At 41.4% G+C, this 20149-nt stretch overlaps 1 protein-coding gene across 1 annotated transcript; it reads left to right on the plus strand.

Annotated features, from left to right (window-relative positions):
* The first annotated feature begins 755 nt into the window (after positions 1-755).
* Positions 756-15344, plus strand: tmem200a (transmembrane protein 200A). Its single transcript, XM_063495426.1, has 5 exons — positions 756-1462; positions 11839-11976; positions 12202-12419; positions 12500-12663; positions 13263-15344. Exons 2-5 carry the CDS (start codon positions 11846-11848, stop codon positions 14385-14387), a joined length of 1638 nt encoding a protein of 545 aa, XP_063351496.1. The 5' UTR covers positions 756-1462; positions 11839-11845; the 3' UTR covers positions 14388-15344.
* Positions 15345-20149: the final 4805 nt, after the last annotated feature.

A 20149-nucleotide genomic window follows, 5' to 3' on the forward strand; every position in this document is an offset into this window, starting at 1 on the left:
CTCTCACACACAGACACACACCTACTGCTTATTGTTAAATATCTGCCCAAATGCCTTAAATTCTCTTCTTCAGCTCCACCCAGCTGCTATACTTCCCTGAAACTCTTCCAGCTTGTAAACACAGGAAATGACACACATGCCAACATCTGTAACGTTTTTGCTGCTCTCTCTCTCTCTGTCTCTCTCTCTCTCTCTGTGTGTGTGTGTGTGTGTGTGTGTAGGTGTGTGCGTGCGTGTGTGTGTAGAAAGAAAAGCTGAGAAGTTGACAAAGACACAGCGCCGAGTGCTGCATCTGGACATCTGATGTCTATTTACATGATAACCCGCAGAATTAAACGTGCCAGTGCCGCAGTTAGACATAAAAGCATGCTTACTCTTCCTCGGCCTTTTATGGTTACCCAGTTTTCAGACTCCCGCTGCTTACTGCGCCCACAAAGATCTGTAAACTACTGCAAGCGGATCCATGTTTGTCTTTGCTTAGAAAGCAATGACATGTCCATCTGTTTCCCCTCAAAAATCAGTCTCGCTTCTTGTCTTCTGCGCCCTACACATGCAAGAAAGTGCCCCGCGTGGAAGCCTGCCTGCTTTCCTTTCGTAAACACGCACACGCCCGAAGCGCACACATGCATATAAAAGTGCTACAGCGCGCGTACAATACATTCACCCCCATCTACCTCTCTCTCTCCCTCTCCCTCCTTCTCTTCCTCTCTCACTCGCTCACACATTCTCACAAACCTATAGCGCTTTTAGAAGAAATGGTTGGAGCTGCCCCGTCTCTCTCTCTGCGAGTCAGCGGAATAAAACGCGCTCTACACTTTTCACCAATTTTCTTTACACGAAACTCCTTCCTTCTAAGACGTTTTTTGTTGTTGTTTAAAAAAAATATTTTTCCTTCTCCCTCTTTACGCAAATTGAAGTTCTTTTTTTCGAAAAGAAGGATACCGGGAGTTTTACGCATTACATCGAGCCAGTCGAAGGAAGGGTATCATATCAGCTTCATTTGCTGTCTTTTCTCACAAATAAAACAGAGTTCTCCGCTGGGGAATTACAACCACTTCGTTTAGGACTTTAAATAGGCAGAAAGGATTTTCCTTCAGTCGTAATTAGCGTGCCTCGCCACCCTCGTCTCGAGCGCGCGTACTCTCCATATGGCGTAAAACGTGCCTCGCGCAGGATAAAGTCATCAGAACTGGCACTTTGAAATATTTCAGTCTCACTTGGCGAACCACAGAAGCCTAACGACCATCGTCGTCTCCGTTAATAAGGAGCTTGGATGTCAGCAAATAGTACTGCCGCTTGGGAGTGGAACCGTCTCCTGTCATCTTCATTTTCTCCAGCATGGCATCTCACTGGAAGTAGCCTTCAAAGTGGAAGATGGCTTTTTACTGTCCCTAGGTTATAGCCTAATCCCTCCGCATGCCTAATGGCACACTGACGGTGAAAACTCGGCTTTTGTAAAAAGGTAAGAGCTTAGTTGTGGTTTAAACTCTTCAAGTGGAGACGTATTCAAGCAGATTTAAGCTGACAGTTTTACAGTCTCCCTTTTATTTACATGCATATTTTACAACGCTCGGTGTTAATATTTGAAGAATAAGAAGGTTTAACATCAGCCACAAGCCACCTGAAAGACTGATGAGTGGGGATACGTGTCATCTTACTATTATCATTTTTATGAGCTGTGCTAATCTTTGTGTGGTTTGTTTATTTGCTGTTTTATCTTGGAGGGAATCCTCTGATCATTTTACTGTGCCAAGCCTGAGATGATCCTTTGTTTAGGCCAGCCTGCTGTCTCTTGATTATCATTGGCCAACTAGTAGCCAAGAAAACGTGATGGCAAGCCTGGTAAGCCTCCAAAGATGGATTAAAGATCATTAAAGGTCAAACAATTTTAGTGAGCCTATTGTCAGAAACCTTCAGGCAATATTAGGAGCACACAAAGATGTAACAGTAATATATGACTTTTTTTTATGTCTTTACAAATATTTATGGGATAAACTAGCTCAGTGCTGCACAGTGCATGTGCACCAGAGGCTTCTTGTTTCCACATCACACTTGAGTAGGTGGAATACGGACCACGACTGGCTTCTAGTTATGATTTTACAGAGTCGTCTCATCTATACGCACGTTAAACTCGACTTTGAGGTGAACACAGAGAAATGTGATGATTGCCTTTTCGTGGGCACATTTCTAAAGATTCAAAAGAAGAAGAATGTGGAGCACTTTAACAGGAGGTGCACCGTCACTGGTTTTATTGTGCAGTGTGAATGAAATGATGTTGAATTAAGAGTCAGCCTCACCTTGAGGGCCGTTTGAAGAACTAGGGTAACTCACTCAGCCAAATGGCTCATAATAAGACAAATTTAGCTGCCAAACACTTTGCAGAGAACTGGATCTGGGTTTAATTTGGGAATAATTAGGAAGTCGAGTGATGTGTTGGTTAATCCTCCGTCACAGATATCATGCTAAATGGATAATCCTGTTTAAATACCCCCTTTGGTAGGTCAGCAGTTCCTTCAGTTTCTCACTCCAAAGACCTCCTTGATGAAATAATAATATCTTTTTGTGTGTGTGTGGAGAAGAACAAATTCTGGTTTGGGGTTGGAAAAAAATGTTAGTAATCAAATTAAGGAAAGCAACATCACAAATGAATTATTTCATGTTTGATGCCCCTGCAGTCCAGTTTGTCCACCACTGCTGCAGGGCTGCTGGGGCCAGCTCGCGTCCCAGGATGAGTGTGGGTGACTGACTGACACTCAGAGCTGTGAGGAAGACAGAATGAGTCATTTTAATGGAATCAGCAGGGGGCTCACTCCAGTTCATAAACACACAAACACGCATGCTCTTACGCCTGGCATAAGCATCCGATGATTCAATGCAAAACTTAATTCAATTAAGTAGAGAATTTATCACAGGAGGCAATGACACTGAGTCAGCGTGAAGGATATGTGCAAAAAAAGATTTAAAAAAAAAAAAAAGGAGTATGTATCATCAAAATAATGAGGGGAAAAAAACAAGATGGTGAAGGGAGTGGATGATTTGACACTCCAGCACTCGCTTCAGAAAATGCACTGCCAAAAGGTCAGCGGGAAAACATAAAGGGACATATTCTCCAGACAGATGACTCACCCCCTGACCATGAGTCTGTAGGAGTGTGGCACTACACAAACACTCGTTTCTATCTGTTTTCCTCTTTTTTTCTCTTCTTCTTTTACTTCTGATAGTCTTATCTGTTCCCTTAAGAGCGCCAATGAAACAGACATAAATCACAGCGGTCCTTTACATTGGAAAGCAGCAGCGCCAGATGCGATAAGGTTAATACGATTCAACAGGGTCTGCACAAAGTCACCTCTGGCTGATTAGACCTCTGCGTGCACAAACTGACTTAACCCACATTTTGATCACACTCCAGTGTGCTCTGTTGTACTTGTTAGGCTAGGAAACTTACATCATTTAATTTTTTACTACCTTTTGGAGCTTGGTGACTCCCAACCAGGCTTGTTCACTTTAAATTTTCAGCAGTGCAATGTTATATTCATGTTGATGAGAAGCGTAAGAGTTGCCAATTACTGCATAACGTATTCTCATCTACAACTTGTGCTGTATTTTTCTGCACTATATCCAATCGTTGTAGAAATGTTACAACAAACAGAGTATGTGAGCTGACGCTGAAGTGGTTAAAAAAATGATCATGTCGCCAGTTTTTTTCCTTTTCTCACATAATGCTGATCTTGTCAGGGTTCATGTCCTTGTCACTGCTCTTGTTACTTACACCTACTAATTGGCCAAAGTGCCATGTAGCGGGTTCTGAGTTGGACAGCATGAGCTTTTCAAGGTAGGTGAAAAGCAGCAGACTAAAACAAATATTTTGTAGGACGTGCACCAGCACAATTTTTTTTTTAGATCAGCAGCTGATCGAGCAGCTGTGGGGTGTGTTTCTGGAGCTGAGTGTGACCTCTGAACTTTCTGGAAAGGCAACTAGAGAACATGTCAGGAGTGAACAAAGTGGATTAGTGAAACATCTGGCTGCATGAAAGAGATTTGTTCCCGGTGTGTATGCGGGGCACAGCATGCATAATCCATGTGTCTTCACTTTCACAGTCACTAAATGCCTGGAGAAGCAGAGAAGTCATCTGTAAGAGATCACACTAGCTAGTCCATATTACACTTGTACAGTGTTCTATAAAATACTACTATGTGCTCCTACCATAGCTAGCATAAAAGGTGGATGTAGTGACTGTGACATCACCCTCACAATGAGTTTCTGAAGCCACATTTTGAAACCTCGACATGAGTGTTTTGGTTTTGTTGCTATCGTGGTTGCAAACAATAGGATGTGATGAAGGAGGCAGGTCTGACTGTGAAGCCACACGCTTATTTAGCCGATATGACTTGTGATTGCCAATTCCGTAGCCAATGAATGTGTGGTATAGCACAGATAATTCTGCTTTTTTGAAACATGGTATCATCAAGATTTACAAAATGGATGTAATTTTTTATTCAAAATGACCTAAAATGTATGATTGAGCCCATAAACATAAGACATTCTCCCACTTAAATAGAACTAGAAATCTTTTTTGCAACCACAGCTATCGCCATTTGGCGGCCTTCAGACACAATGCAAGCTCTTACAATTACAGTCAGTCAGTGTTTTGACTGCCAATGTGTTCGTTTTTGGAGCCAAATATTATCTTATATGAATGTGAAGGTGACATTTATACTAGGCAGCTTGATTAGTAAACACCATTCAGAAAATATACGAGTGCAACACACAGACACACACATATCAGCTATTAGTGCAAAATTCCACTCACCAAGTGATGCGTGCAAATTTCTGGGATGGTCTGTACTGCACAGCAAGCCATAATGTTTGACAGACAATCCATTAAAAATGCTCCAACAGGCATAAAGAGCATGCACGCACACACACACGCACACACACACACTGAAGAGGTGCAGTTTAATGACTGGCAGTAGTGGACGAAGCCTAGCAGAAACTAACTGGCTCCAGAGCCCGTGCCGGGACACCTATCAGTCAAGGCAGCCATGAACCTATGTCAATTATCCAGGTGACAAAAACAAAACTTCCCCTCAGTCAGAGTTGTTATGAGTTATGAGGAGGGAATTCATATTTTGCACCCGGCTGTAAATGTGCTTTGTAGATCTGTAATTTTGGACATTGAGAGTCTGTGGAGCCAACCTCAAGTGGAAATTTTGTTATAGCTGTGCATCGTTTTTCCACCTCCCGAGGCACCTGTTTGTTAAATTAATAAATTGTGTAAACTGCTAATATGTCGTGTTTCTTCAGACTTAAATCATCCAATCAAATAAATGGCACCAAACAAGAGTTAATAGCAGAACAATCTGTTTGGCTTTGGCACAGAAGATTTGGCACATTTTTCATGGGTGCAAGCCCCATACTCAACTCTGCTCATGCATTTACAAACAGTGTAAGATTTATCGCCAAGAAACATTGTTACAGCATTGTTACATCAACCAAACGCAACATTTCCTTACTTTTTTACTAAGTTTATACCCATCTTCATCCAGTCCAAGACGTTTTGGCTTCTGTTTAGTGAGTGAATCGGCTGATATCTGTGTTATATACAGTTTATGATAACAGCCTATTGACTCTGCTAGAGAGTAGAGGAGGATCTAACTTGAATGGGCAGAGCTACGAGAGAAGCAAATAAATTGGCAAGCAGTAAATTCATTCTTATCAAATTAAGTCGGTCTATGAACTTAATATACTCTTTCATGAATTACATTATTGTCACCATTAGCGTAGGTGTACAATGAATCTGAAGTGCTTTATTTTGACATGGGAATAAAAAAAAATACAAAAAAAGCTTGATGGTATAATTGTTTAAGCTTTTTAAGCTAAAAGGACAGAACACAAAGATCTGATTTTGTTCACTTTTTTTTGTTCTTAACTCCTGCAAGTTCATTTCCATCACGCCTGGCTCGAGAGCATTAAGTGAATACTTGCAAAACTATTAAAAAGTCATAATTATATTCACTGAATTAAAATAAAACCACGCTATTAAGTCGTGCTGGTGTGTTGTTTCCATGTTAGACTCTCAGCTCCATGCGATTATGGCAGATGACCTTAACTTCAGCAGCGGGGGGGGGGCTTTGTCTGTCTCTGCATTTTCATGGCCTCAGTTAACCTCAGCAGAGAACTTTACGGCATAAACAAAAACAAATGACCCACTATAATTGTAACAGGAGACATGCAACATTGGATGCCAGATTTTCCCTCCCTAGCAAGCTCCATTTTTATCCTCCTGCTCATTCCTCTCTCATTACATCTCTCCTTGCCTCTTTCCTTCGTACTCCATCTGTGTCCATATTCAAGTTCTTTCTTCATGACATGTCAGCGCACACTTCACTGCAGTGAGTCATTTGAAACAAACTTTCCTCAGCATGCTCAGAGTACAAAAAATAAAAAGTCTCTGGAGTTTGTTAAATGTAGATCAAAGTGTCTCCTGTAGTCTCTTACTCCCTGTCTCCTCCCTCTGGCTGTGTCTCCTTCCAGTCTCACATCTTTACTCTCCCTTCAGCTTCTCAGTTTCTCCTTCTATCCCACCTGTCATGTTCTCGTTCCTCTTCCACGCTGCATCATTTCCTCTCTAATGTGAGGATTTAGAGAAAGCCGGGTTGTAGAGCCTTAGCACAAATCGCATAAACAAGATGTAGCTGAAACCCTGAAGGTAGCTGTGAAAAAAAAAAAAGAAATATAGGTCTTAATCTCCAGTGTGTCCCTTTCAGATTTAAAAGTCTCCAGCATCCTTTCCCTCCCTCCCCCTCTTAATCAAACCTCTTTCACACAGAGGTAGAGGTGGAAACAACTTAAAGGTCAACAAGTCAAAACCGGCTTAAAATAATGCATGGGGAATGCCCCTGTGTTGATAGTACACATGCTAATGATGCACCTGTCATCCCAGTGCACACAGCTGGCAGTTGCTATGGAAACGTGTCACCTAGCAGCAGCATATAGTTCCTATAGGGACAATAGATCACGTGGAGTCACCTATAGATTAGCTGTTATCGGCATTATCACGCTACAAAAAAAAGCACCTCCTCGCCCAGATACAGAACACAATCACGCAGAGGAGGTGTTACAATGTGCCGAGGGAACTCTCTGCCCTGAGAGATGTGACGCATCTATTTAAAACTCTCCAAATGCTTAAATAACTTCACAGAGAATGAGTTCGCTCCCTGAAAGGGTGAGGCAAATTGCTTTAATATGTTTTCGTGCCATACCGAGAGCACGCAAAGATAAACCTGCTGCAGCAATTTAGCAATTACTAAGGTGATCACACGAGGCCTGATTTATTATTCATTTTAGACCAATTTAGAGAACTGCCCGACAAGGCAGCGGACTGGAAACGAAGCAGCGGGTTTTTGCATGAGTTTTGTGTGTTTCATCACTGTTTAAGCAGCAAGATCACAGTCAGTCTTTAAAATAGAAGAAGAAGAAGGACATGAACTGAATGCATGTGGCGAGCTCGATTACTGAATGCTAACTTTCATCTCTTTTGGTCACTGCACATGGAAAGCCTTTATGTGTCAGAGCCTGAGTGCATTCTCATTAGGCTGCTGGTGTTATCTGTGTGACAGCACTTCTTCTTTTCTGCTCCACTTGTTTTTTTGTTTTTTTGTTGTTGTTTTTTTACTCCAGTCTTGTTAAAACTATGGATGCACTCAGCTTGTTTTCTTTTGCGGTCTTTTCACGGCTGTCAGGAAAAGCATTTTTACCCTCCTCTTGTTTTTGTCAGGCTTTTTTATCCTCTTTCGATCACTCATCACCCCCACTTTGTCCCAGAACAGTTGTTCCCTTTTTTTTTTTGTCTTTAACTGCTTTTTTTTTCTCTGTGATGAAAGCATGACTCAGTGTTGCACCTTACATGAACTGATGTAAATAAATATACTCCTTCCTCATTCTTTTTCTGTTCTTGCATTCCTTTTGTCATCTATCCTCTACTTTCTACTCCTAACTCCAACTCTCACTGCCCTTCTTCTTTGCCGCCGCCGTCCATCCTTTTTCCTCCTGTTTCGGTAAACCGAGGAAATCTCTCCCGTTGCTCTTGAAACATTTGTGTGGGTTCCTGTTTGACGCACACCGAGGAGCGAAGGGGAGAGAATCAGGGAGAGAGAGAGGGAGGCAGAGTGAGGGGGAGCGCAGAAAACCTGAGAAAAGTGGCTGGTTGTGTTTGTCCTTGTGTGATTCACCATCTGTGGTGGAGAGCGCTCTCTTACAGCAGGTTTTTTTTCAACCAATAAGATGATTGACATGAAAAATACATTAAAATGTGAGAAGGAGAAAAGAGGGTAGGAGGAGAGAACGTCTGGTCTTGTGTGTGATTCACAGTTACTTTGAATACTAAAAGCTTTGTCGGATTTTGAATATTAAATCTGACTTTATTGCTTTCAGATACGCAGAAGAAAAGAAAGGAAGGAAGGGAGGGAGGGAAGGAGGGATAGAGCGAAACAGGAAAGTGACCGAATAAAATTCAATTAAAATTAGATACAGATTAAAAATAGATCGAAGAGGACAGAGGGTGGGAGGGAAGAGAGAGACAAACAAAGAGAGCGATAAGATGAGAAAGTAAGCTGGGGTGGAGAAAGAATGAAACTAGGGGAAAGCAAACATTATTCAGGGTCACAACCAGAATGCATTAGCACACAGACAGCGGGTGAGAATGGAAGCGAGAGGGGGAGATTTACAGATAGTGCCTTCTTGGAAGAAAAAGGAAGATAGGACGGACACGTGGAAGCAAAAAAAAAGAAAAGGGAAGGTCATGAGTGTATTATCATTCCCATGCTAAATCTGTGTGATCCTTTATATATACAGACATGCACACATGCCCGAAGGCTGACATACTGTGTACAAACCTGGGAACCAAATAACTTTGTAACACACGACTACACAGAACATGTGCCTATGGTACATAAAAGTAAGTAATACAGAAAGAATGACATCACATTTGTTCTAAGTCAGGCAATGGGTCATTAAAGTATTCTTTATATTCTTCTGAATATGCCTGTGATCATGAAATAATAAATACATAAGCGAGCATGTCACTCTGATAGCAATCAGAAAGCAGAGAGAGAGGGCCATGCTAAAACTGACATTTCATGACATTTGTCTTATTATAATACGATGACGTCAGCTGGAGCTGTCATTGGTCTATCGTCACAGAAAATTGGAAAATTATATCTTGAAAACTGTGGACACTAGACTGCTGACAAACAGGCAAATGGAACTGATTGCATACTCCCTGCCTTTGGGGGTAAAAGTGTTTCAAGTGCACCGTTATTAGTACAATCTACTCAGTGCTTTATACATTTACACTAGACATTTGGCCTCAAGTTATTTGCTGGTAAGCTTGTTTGTGAAATGAAAGTTCATATTACTAAAACTACTTTTGACTGCTCCCTTGCCGCAAAGGGTCACCACAGCAGTTAGCCTCCTGAACCATCCCTTAAGGGGATTTGTGTGTGTCTAGCTGGAATTGAACCAAGAGCCATATGCCTGCCAATCAAATGTGTTAACCTCTACACCATAAGATAATCTACCGTAGCTTTAAATGATTGTGTTGCACAACGTTAAGATCATCATTCAGCAGTATCGCAGCTGTTGTTTCTCCTGTTTAATGGTTCCAGAGAAAGAGAAAACCAAAATGCAGCTAACTGGGGGGAAGTCCAAAACCCAAAGTGAGGACTCAGCGATGTAAACGGAGTACATAAGAGTCAGGAAAAAGAAGTATGTGATGCAGCATGTGAGAACCCAGCTAAGGTTCAAAGACAACAAAACAAAACAAGAAAAATGGATTTAACCATTTTTGTTTATTTTTTCCATGAATTGTTAACTGAAAAACTGTGTAGAAACTGTTCAATAAGCTAGTCTTATTCAATATTGGAGACAATGAACTTGTGAAATATTGGAATGTCCAGTTGCTGCCAAAATGCATCATTGTATGGCTGTTTTTGTGCTCAGGTGGGTTAACAGCACATACAAGTCAAATGTATTATTTTTTAAAAAGCCCTGTTTGGGATTATCTTCTCATGGACCGTCGCATGCTTCCAGCACAGCTGCTATTTTTAGATCGCTCAATTGGAGTCCAACTTTGTTATGTTGTCGTGGAGAAGCGGGGAGTCAAACCTGTGTGGCCAAAGGAACAAAAAGCAGGTTCTTTTTTTTGTTCTGTTTTAAGTGCCGACACATTATGGCATGAACAGTAGCGCAGGTTCTGGATGTTGTTCTTCAAACGTCAGGATGTTACAGCAGAGCCCTACATTAATAGCTTCACAAATTCACATCGCACAACCTTATGGGAAAGGCGAGTATGCTCCTGATCCCACTCTTGACCTTATGTGCTTCCTTCAGGTGTGGACACTCTGTCCTCTTCAAGTAAAAATTGGTGAAAATGTTAGGTCTTGCAGGGAGGCTTAATTATGAGCAGCAGCAGTGGTCCTCCATACTAAGCATGGGTCAGTTTGAAAGAGAAGTTGATGCTTTTTTTTTCTCTGTGCAAGTTTGAGGATGTGAGTTCCTGAAAGCAGTCTGGAGGCGCTCGAGAGGGCAGGATGATCCTCAGAACTTTGATCACACTTCACATATACTGGGTGATTGACTTACTGATTACCTTTGGGGGCTGCAGTCTGGTAGAAAACCCTATAAACATCACAAATAAAATTAGCAGGAGTGCAAAAGAAAACCAGCGGTTGTTCGCTGCTAATTTTTACAGAGCTCGCTCTGAACTGCTGAGCTGTTTTCATATTTTCATCTGAAATTTGCATTTAAATTCAGTACCAAGGTCACTCAGCGACAAATTCAGTCAGTGTAATCCTCTTCATGTGCAACAGGACAATGCTAATGTTCATGTGAGGTCAGATTAACAGGCATTTAGACCCAAATGAATGCTTTCAAAATAAGCCTGTGTTTGTTTAAGCCCCCTTCCTTTAATAACAATAATAGATGTATGAGCATCTGGTGAGCCCAGAGACCATGATTCATTCGAATGTTATGACAAAATTGAGGCGATGTATTTTATTAAAATCTATAACAGCTTAAAAAAATGCAAATAACGACAGTAGGAAAAACAATAAACATGCAAAAGCAATAAATACAGGATGTGAATCAGAATGAAACACACTACCCAAGACTCAAATCACAAGCCAAGTATGCTTTTGGTATTTGTTTCCTTTACATCCTACACACATCCTGCAGGCCTGAATGTACAGCTTCATGTGCATGCACACTTGTGCACTTGTCCCCATGATCGTCCTGAAGACTGACAACAAACAGCCGAGCAAAACATGAGCAGAGCAGGCTGTTGTGCTGCTTGGTGCGCTTACATCTGTATCACTGCTAGGCTCTAAAGAGTATTTCTGGGACTTGGAAAGATGCTAAAACACGCTTTCATCATGACACACTTTCCCCGTTAGCAAAAAAATAAAACAGCTTTGAAAAAGTGCATGAGGTGACACATCAGCTTTAAATTACACAAACAGAGCTGTGATCTGCACGACTGTGGGAGACGCTGTACTACTGACTATTACATGTCTTACACATCATATATTAGGACTACTTGGGAGACTGTGACTATGCTGAAACACATGTGCATCTGTGTTTTGATACAGTTGTGTTTTTTCCTCACTGTGACTATACTGTGCATACCTATGCCAAATACATCTTTTTTTCAGCAGCAGCATCTTGTAATTGTATGCACCAAGGCCCTAACAATCTCTTAGCAACAAGCTGTAAACCAGTAATGTGGATGCTGATTAGACAGTAGAATTTAAAAGTCATTAACTCCTAATTTGTGTCTGCAGGTGAAGAATGACTGCAGCGGCAGGTGTGCTAACAGGCTTAGCCAAGCTAAAGCGCCAAGACTCTGCTCGCTCTCAGCATCGGCCCGTACCACCGACATCGCCGGGCCTGGGACACGCCGCCCCCGAGGCCGCTCCTAGGTGATTGTCATGTGCATTCATTTTAACACAGTAGACAGAACTATGAATTAGCCTTTTCAATTGCTACCTCTGCAGCAGGAAAGAGGATATTGTCACAAAAGCTAATGTGTGTTGGTGAAATTGCTTCTGCAGTCTCTGAACATTTGTTGTAGTTGTTACCCATTGCTGTTAAACTGTTGCCTCCAAAAACCCATTTGTGTTTTCTTTCCATCCTTTTTCATTTAGGAAGAGGAAGAGGCGCACCGATGTCGTAGTGGTGCGAGGTAGACTCCGTCTCTACTCCGCATCTGGGTTTTTCCTCCTTCTGGGACTAATCATCTTGGCCATAGGGATTGGCATGGCGACGCTAGGTTACTGGCCTCACAGTAAAGCCATGCTCGCTGGAGGAGGAACTGGAGTCAAGACAGAAAAGGATGCAGCCAATGCGAGCCACAATGGGCAAGGTGAAGAAGGGTGACTAGAAACCTGCTGGCAAAAGTTTGTCCCTCTCATGGCTCATCTGCTCGCTGTTTTGTGGTTTTAGGTACGCCTTCCAAGGAGACTGAGAGCGCTCTGATGCGATTCCTAGAACAGCATCTTCACTCTGAGAGGATGAAGATGCTTGGGCCCTTCACCATGGGCATTGGGATTTTTATTTTCATCTGTGCTAATGCAATACTTCATGAAAACAGAGACAGGGAAACCAAGGTAAGGCTGAAATTATCGCATCAGGATGCGCACAGTCGAAATACTCAAACACTGTATGGGAAACAAAGAAGTTGGAAGGTTTTTGTGGGTCATGCAACTTTAGTTTTTGCATAATCTGCTTCAAAAGTAGGTTCTTTAGCAATATTTCCATCAAATGTTTCTAAATTTAAAAGCCAGAACTTGTAGTTAATATTCCTTCCCTGTCACTGTTTCTTGTTTCTGTCCCTCCTCCACTCTCTACAAAATGAAGGGCATGTACACTCTAGCTATCCATATTCATCATCTGCATAACATGCAGATCAGACTTCTCCCAACCTCCTTCCACCTTTAGCTCTGCAATTTTCCCTCTGATCAAATTCACTCTGTTTCCATGCTCTCTTCTTCTCTCCTTTGATTCAATTAGCCCTCTCCTTCTCCCTTCCCTTTACTGGTAATCCTTGTGAGAAACATGTCCCCCAAGGCCACACGGTGCCAACGTGCACAAATTTAAAACTACAGGGAGATAATGTGTTTTAATGAAACGCTTCAAATATTTTCAGGTAATCTAAAATAAATGCTGCTGCTGCTACTTCTGCTAATACGATTCTCATTTGCTGTAGATCATCCATATGAGAGACATGTACTCCACAGTCATCGATATCCACCGCCTCAGGCAGAAAGAGCAAAAGCAACACCAACACCGGAACAGCACCTGTGTGAGAGAAGTCGGAGATCTTCGAGCCTTCGGCTGCGATACTGCCGCACGGTTAGCCAGCAACTCTCTCCTAGCCTTCTCTCGTGCTGGAAGCATTGCCGGAGGAGGGAGAGGTTCTACAGAAGAGGAGGAGGTGTTGTTAGGGGATGAGGAGTATCACAGACATAGAGAACAGGCTAAGATGGATTGTAACTTTGCAGGGCTATTGGCACCCCTCTATAAGGATCGTCCATTTTGTGGCCCCGGGGTCGGGCTGGTTCATTCGGATTCCATGCGTCACCAGTGGTCAGTGGATAGAGATGGAGAGAGGGGAGGACACCATGCACGCTCTATTGTCTCCTCCTCTATCTCTGCATTTACGCTCCCTGTTATAAAACTCAACAACTGTGTTATTGATGAGCCGGAGATGGAGGCAATAACTGAAGAGGACAGAGGAGGAGAGAGAAGAGAAGGAGAGAGGTCGCAGCCTCTGACCTCCGTGGAGTCTCTGGTGGTTCCCGTGGCATCTGTTGCCAAGGCCTCCAAACCACCGGGCCTACACAGGAGTAACTCCGCCTCCTCCTCATCCCGCTGCTCCTCCTTATCCTCGTCCTCCCTCTCCCCTGCTCCCTCCTCTACCTCAGGCTGCTGGCTTTCCCCGGGAGCAGCAAAGAGTGACTTTGGCTCCAACTCCTCTCTGCACATGCTCAACAGCCATTCCAAATCTCTGGACTTGGAGCGCAGACCGAGCATGCTTAGTGTAAACCCAGAGCAGCGGAAGCACCCCAGCTGGCCCCGACTTGACCGCAGCAACAGCAGCCGTAGTAACAGCGGCAGTCGGGGCAGCACCAAAGGCTACAAGCGGCTGGAGGACAGAGAAGAACAAGGAGATCGGCTCTTGGAGGTGTCGCAGTCTGTGGCAGCGAGGCGCGACTACAGTAAGCGCGAGAAGCTGCTAATGATATCCAGGTCGCATAATAACCTGAGCTTTGAGCATGATGAGTTTAATAGCAGCACACTGAAGAGAGGCAGCTCTGAGACTCGGTTCTGATCGCACTGAACTAGAGGTTGATGACAGTTCTGTCCTGTTCTGTAAATTGCCCTCCACACAGTATGAATGTACAGCTTGTGCTGGAGGAAACTGACAAGTTTAATGGCTACACTGTGCAGAGAGGAAACTCAAGCAGTTTCAAGAAAGCCTGTTTTTATGAGCAGCAGGTTGTAGAGTAATGGAACAACTTGCACAGTGAAAGAGTTCAGGTCTAATGTCAGTCAGGCACAATGGGTCTACTGCATTAGGGTCACATTAGTTGATCTACGACAGTGATTCCTAATCCTGGGCACATCTGCGGTAGGTTAGCCAAGGAGTATATGAAAAGACTAGCTCAGCTGTTACCATTAAATAAAAGAATTAGTGGACCTGAGGAACTTTAGGCAGTGAAGGGAAAACTTCGGATAAGCAGAAATGTTTACAAAAGATAAAATGGTTAAAAGTGATTAAAAGTGGATAACTCGCTAAGTGTATAGCTAATAGTTGGAACTATTAGCCAACAGCATGCACAAAGAAATGATGTTATGAGCTAAACAGGATGGATAACAAGCTGAAATACTGTACAGTAGCTAGCTAAATTCATAAATGTTGTCAGTTATTTTGCTGATGCTACTAAATTGTCAGCTTTCAGTATTGATTAATCCAATGAAATAACAAGACAAAAGTAGGCTGAAAGAATTTGAATTGTTACCTTAACATAAAAATAAGATTGCTAGCCATATAAATAAATAGGGGAAATTGGTCAATCGTCAGTGAAAATACTGGATAAATGATTGAAATAGTCATCTAATAGTCCTGGACTAATCATTGAGAAATTTGAACATGAAGGGTTTAACCAAGAAAGAGTTTTTTCAGTCCAGAGGGATGAACTACAATGTGAGATTAATGGGTTAGCAAGCTACAGTGGCTTGCAAAAGTATTCGGCCCCCTTGAACTTTCCCACATTTTGTCACATTACAGCCACAAACATGAATCAATGTTATTGGAATTCCACGTGAAAGACCAATACAAAGTGTTGTACACGTGAGAAGTGGAACGAAAATCATACATGATTCCAAACATTTTTTACAAATAAAAAACTGAAAAGTGGGGTGTGCGTAATTATTCAGCCCCCTGAGTCAATACTTTGTACAACCACCTTTTGCTGCAATTCCAGCTGCCAGTCTTTTAGGGTATGTCTCTACCAGCTTTGCACATCTAGAGACTGAAATCCTTGCCCTTTCTTCTTTGCAAAACAGCTCCAGCTCAGTCAGATTAGATGGACAGCGTTTGTGAACAGCAGTTTTCAGATCTTGCCACAGATTCTGGATTGGATTTAGATCTGGACTTTGACTGGGCCATTCTAACACATGGATATGTTTTGTTTTAAACCATTCCATTGCTGCCCTGGCTTTATGTTTAGGGTCGTTGTCCTGCTGGAAGGTGAACCTCCGCCCCAGTCTCAAGTCTTTTGCAGACTCCAAGAGGCTTTCTTCCAAGATTGCCCTGTATTTGGCTCCATCCATCTTCCCATCAACTCTGACCAGCTTCCCTGTCCCTGCTGAAGAGAAGCACCCCCAGAGCATGATGCTGCCACCACCATATTTGACAGTGGGGATGGTGTGTTCAGAGTGATGTGCAGTGTTAGTTTTCCGCCACACATAGCATTTTGCATTTTGGTCTCATCTGACCAGAGCACCTTCTTCCACATGTTTGCTGTGTCCCCCACATGGCTTGTTGCAAACTGCAAACGGGACTTCTTATGGTTTTCTGTTAACAATGGCTTTCTTCTTGCCACTCTTCCATAAAGCCCAACTTTGTGCAGTGCACGACTAATAGTTGTCCTATGGACAGATTCCCCCACCTGAGCTGTAGATTTATTTGTAAAAAATGTTTGGAATCATGTCTGATTTTCATTCCACTTCTCACGTCTACACCACTTTGTATTGGTCTTTCACGTGGAATTCCAATAAAATTGATTCGTGTTTGTGGCTGTAATGTGACAAAATGTGGGAAAGTTCAAGGGGGCCGAATACTTTTGCAAGCCACTGTATGTTAAGCTAAAAGTAAGAGTATTCTGTGTCATGAACTTTGGTTCATGACTTTTACCTGGATAAATCACCATGGTTACTTGTGCTAAATCACCATGGTTACTTATGCTGAACACAAAACTTATTTTGTTTTGTTAGGACAGCTAAAGCAAAGAAAGCCTGACTGGGTTGAACATCCTTTGTAGTATACTCCTCAGGACTGTTGGGATATGTAAGATGAAAAAGGTTGGATAAATGAAAAAAGCTCATTTGCACTAATGAGCTTGAAAGTCAATATTTGGTATGAGCACCATTATTCATCACACAGCCTGAACTCTTTTAAGCAAGTTTTGTTATTATATCTTTAAGTTGTGTTCAGGAATCGTTCTCCAGGCTCCTTTAGCGATATTCAAAGATCTTCTTTGGATGTTGGCTGCCTTTTATTGTGCTCTTTGTCAAGATGATCCCGCTCTGTTTCAATAATGTTGATGTCCGGGCTCTGGGGAGGCCAATCCATGACTGATAGTGTTTCATTGTGTATTTTTCCATCCATATATGCTTTAAGAGCACTGCATTGGCAGTGTGTTTGGGGTCATTGTCATGCTGAAAAATTAAGCTGTTGCCAATCAGATGCTTTCCTGAAGGCATTGCATGGTGGATCTAAACCAGATCATACTTTTCTGAATTCTTAAATCAATCAGTGTTGACGAGATCCCAACTCCACTGGCTGAAATGCACCCCAAACCAAAACAGACCCTCAATTGTGTACAGATGACTGTAGACTTTCACTGTTCTACATGCTGATGACAATTTGAAGCAGCACATTTTACATTTGTCTTAACTACTCCATAAGACCTGTTACCATTAATTTTTAGTCCAGTTCTTGTATAATTTGCCATACCTCAGCCTTTTTACTCCCCATTTCCCTTTATTAACAATGGCTGCTTGACAGCCACCTTTCCACTGAGAGCGTTTCAGTCTTCAGTGAACAACAGATGGATCAACTGAAGGGCCAGGTGAATCCCTCAGGTCCTTTGTCAGGTCTTTGCTATTCTTTTGTCTTCCTCTTGTCCAGTTTCCAAGAATCTTTTAAGGATACACTGCACACCATGCTGAGATATGCCGAGTTTCTAGCTAATACTATTAATATTTCTGCACAAATACTATTTTATGCCTGTCAAACTGTGATATCTTTGACATTCCTCATAGACTAAAGGAATGGGAACAAATGATGTGTTTTTGTGACAGGGTGCTAGCGATACAATGTGAAATTGGTTCTTTGCTAAGTTGTTTGTTACGTATGGAAACAACACTGACTACTCCCTTGAGTTAGGTGCCTTTTTTATGCTTAAACTTTTCATAGGTCAGTGTTAAGCAGCTTAACTTACAACCAAGAAGTAATGGTCAGGTACAAGGACTGGACTAAAAAATAAAAAGCAGCCAATGTCCAAAGAAATGAGAATTGCTCATGACCACTTATTAATTACAAAAAAGTCCCCCTCAAGGGATTAATAATTTTTTTTATATATTTTATATTCCCCTTGCTATAAGAGCTGTTTAACACCCAAATTTCTCATCCGTGGGATAATAAAGGTTTATTCTAATAAAATACACCACATCAGTCTGCTTAATATCATATTAAGAAATCATTTCTGAAGTTTTACCATCACTGAGTTAATATAACCAGCACTGCTACATAAGGTTTTATACATATAAATCACCTGTTGAACAAAGGGTCCCATAAGACAAAGGAAGTTACTACAATGCCAGTGGGCTCTGCAACAGAGATATAAATCAAATAAAGATAGTAGCCTGGGAAATACAACAAAGAAGTCATGATGTCCTGCAGTATTACAGTCCATCTCTAAACTAGAAATAAAAACCTCAGTCTATGGCTCTGCTACAGGCATTTCAAGGTTATTTTTACAAAATTAATGTAATGGATATCATTCAGGATATTCAGTCATACAGTTATCTTTCTGTGTACTATCATAAAACTGTATGAGAAAATCATAGTTCATCTGTTGCATCAGCCACAGTATTTTTTCAGTCAAAACAGAAGGTATATTTATAACAACCATTAGTTATTTCTGATCAACAATCAAAAACAAGTTAATGTTTGTCTATATCTAAAAATCTCTAATTAGGATAACAGAGAAAATTGGACTCTTTCTGTATCTGATTTATTATTGAATAAATGTTTGAACCTGTATAAAAAATAGTTCTGAGTATTAGAACAATTGAACCCACATTTATTTATCTTGTGCTGTCTTTATAAAACCAGAGATCTGTATCATTCAAGTGTTGTTTTCTTTTATTTGATCACATTTCTATGATGGTTTGTTTTGAGGAATTCCTGTTCTTGGATATCTAATTGAGTTTACATGAATTTGCATTCATATTGTTCAATGGTTTTGGTTGTTAGTGACCTCTGATCCTTCTGAACACTTGTGTAAATCTTTTTAGGAAACTTGTAATGTGTGTAATGAGTAACACACCTTATTTTGAGATCTAACATGATGTACCCTCCCACTCAGTGCCACATACTGTATGAGTGTTAAAGAGGAGCCCCTTTTAAAAGTGCAGAAATCTTTTCAGAGAGCTTTAATGGTCCCCCACAGTCTATGGGTCACTGTCGAATTTTCGCTTCACTAAATAAACTGTATTTTTACTGATATTTGTTTTGTCCTATTGGATGTATTTAAAGCAATTCCAATTATGCATGGATTTACACATAATAGCTCTTCTGTCGCCTTTTTCATGGATTGTGGGAGGCAAAAACGTCTCTTAGGCCAGCACACAAACACACACCGTGCACCAACATACCATCTGACCCCCCTCACTTAAGTACGCTGTCCAAATATACCTCTAATTTCCATTCTCTGCCTCTTTCACTCACTCTTTCTCCTTCGCTGCATGCAAAATAACAAACAAAGGTCTGGATGAGTCATCACCAATTATCAGTCTGTGGCTCTGTGGGATAACACACACAAACTTGCGCAACACCCTCGCAAGGACCGAGGACTATTTACATCAGAGCATGCAAACATATTTTTTCTAAAATGCATCAAGCAAAGCACGCAGACAGATGAGCACACGCAAATGTGCATTTACAATGGAATTCAAAAGCAGAAGGATGATGTCGTTTTAGCCTGAATACGTCAAAAAGTCAACTAAAGCTAAATCTAAGCTAAGCATCTTGTTGTGGGTTCGCTGCCTGTACCAAAATCTGATCAGATGGACTCAAGAAACCATTTGTCAGTACAACTTACTACATTCTAATAATGTCATTTGAGCTCATTTTAAACTGAACCTGGACAAAGTTCAGGTTATTGTGCATGCTTAGCATTTAAATAACATTCATCAATTATGTTTAATAAATGTCTCAGCTGTTTATTCACAACTAGTAGCTTGCAATTTCAGTCAATAATACCCTTCTTTCTCCTTTCATTTTAGCGAACGTTTCTTTATAGCGAATGTTTTTGGTAGCAGATGCCTGTGTCAGCCTGTTTGTAAACACAATACCTCGAAAGGTTTAGAATTAATTCTAATAAAACTTTGTAGTGTAGAGTGGGGTCATGTTAACAATCCATTCAAATTTGACTCATATCCACCGAGGTCTTCAAGGTCAACGTAATAATTTGTCGGTCAAAAATAGACAAAAAGCCTTATAACTTAGAAACTGTGATTCTTGTGTATATTGTCAACATATAAAAAATATTGTGAGATTTAAAATATCATGACACATGTGAC

This window comes from Pelmatolapia mariae, linkage group LG15 (assembly GCF_036321145.2).
Source record: "Pelmatolapia mariae isolate MD_Pm_ZW linkage group LG15, Pm_UMD_F_2, whole genome shotgun sequence".
NCBI classification, from domain to species: domain Eukaryota; kingdom Metazoa; phylum Chordata; class Actinopteri; order Cichliformes; family Cichlidae; genus Pelmatolapia; species Pelmatolapia mariae.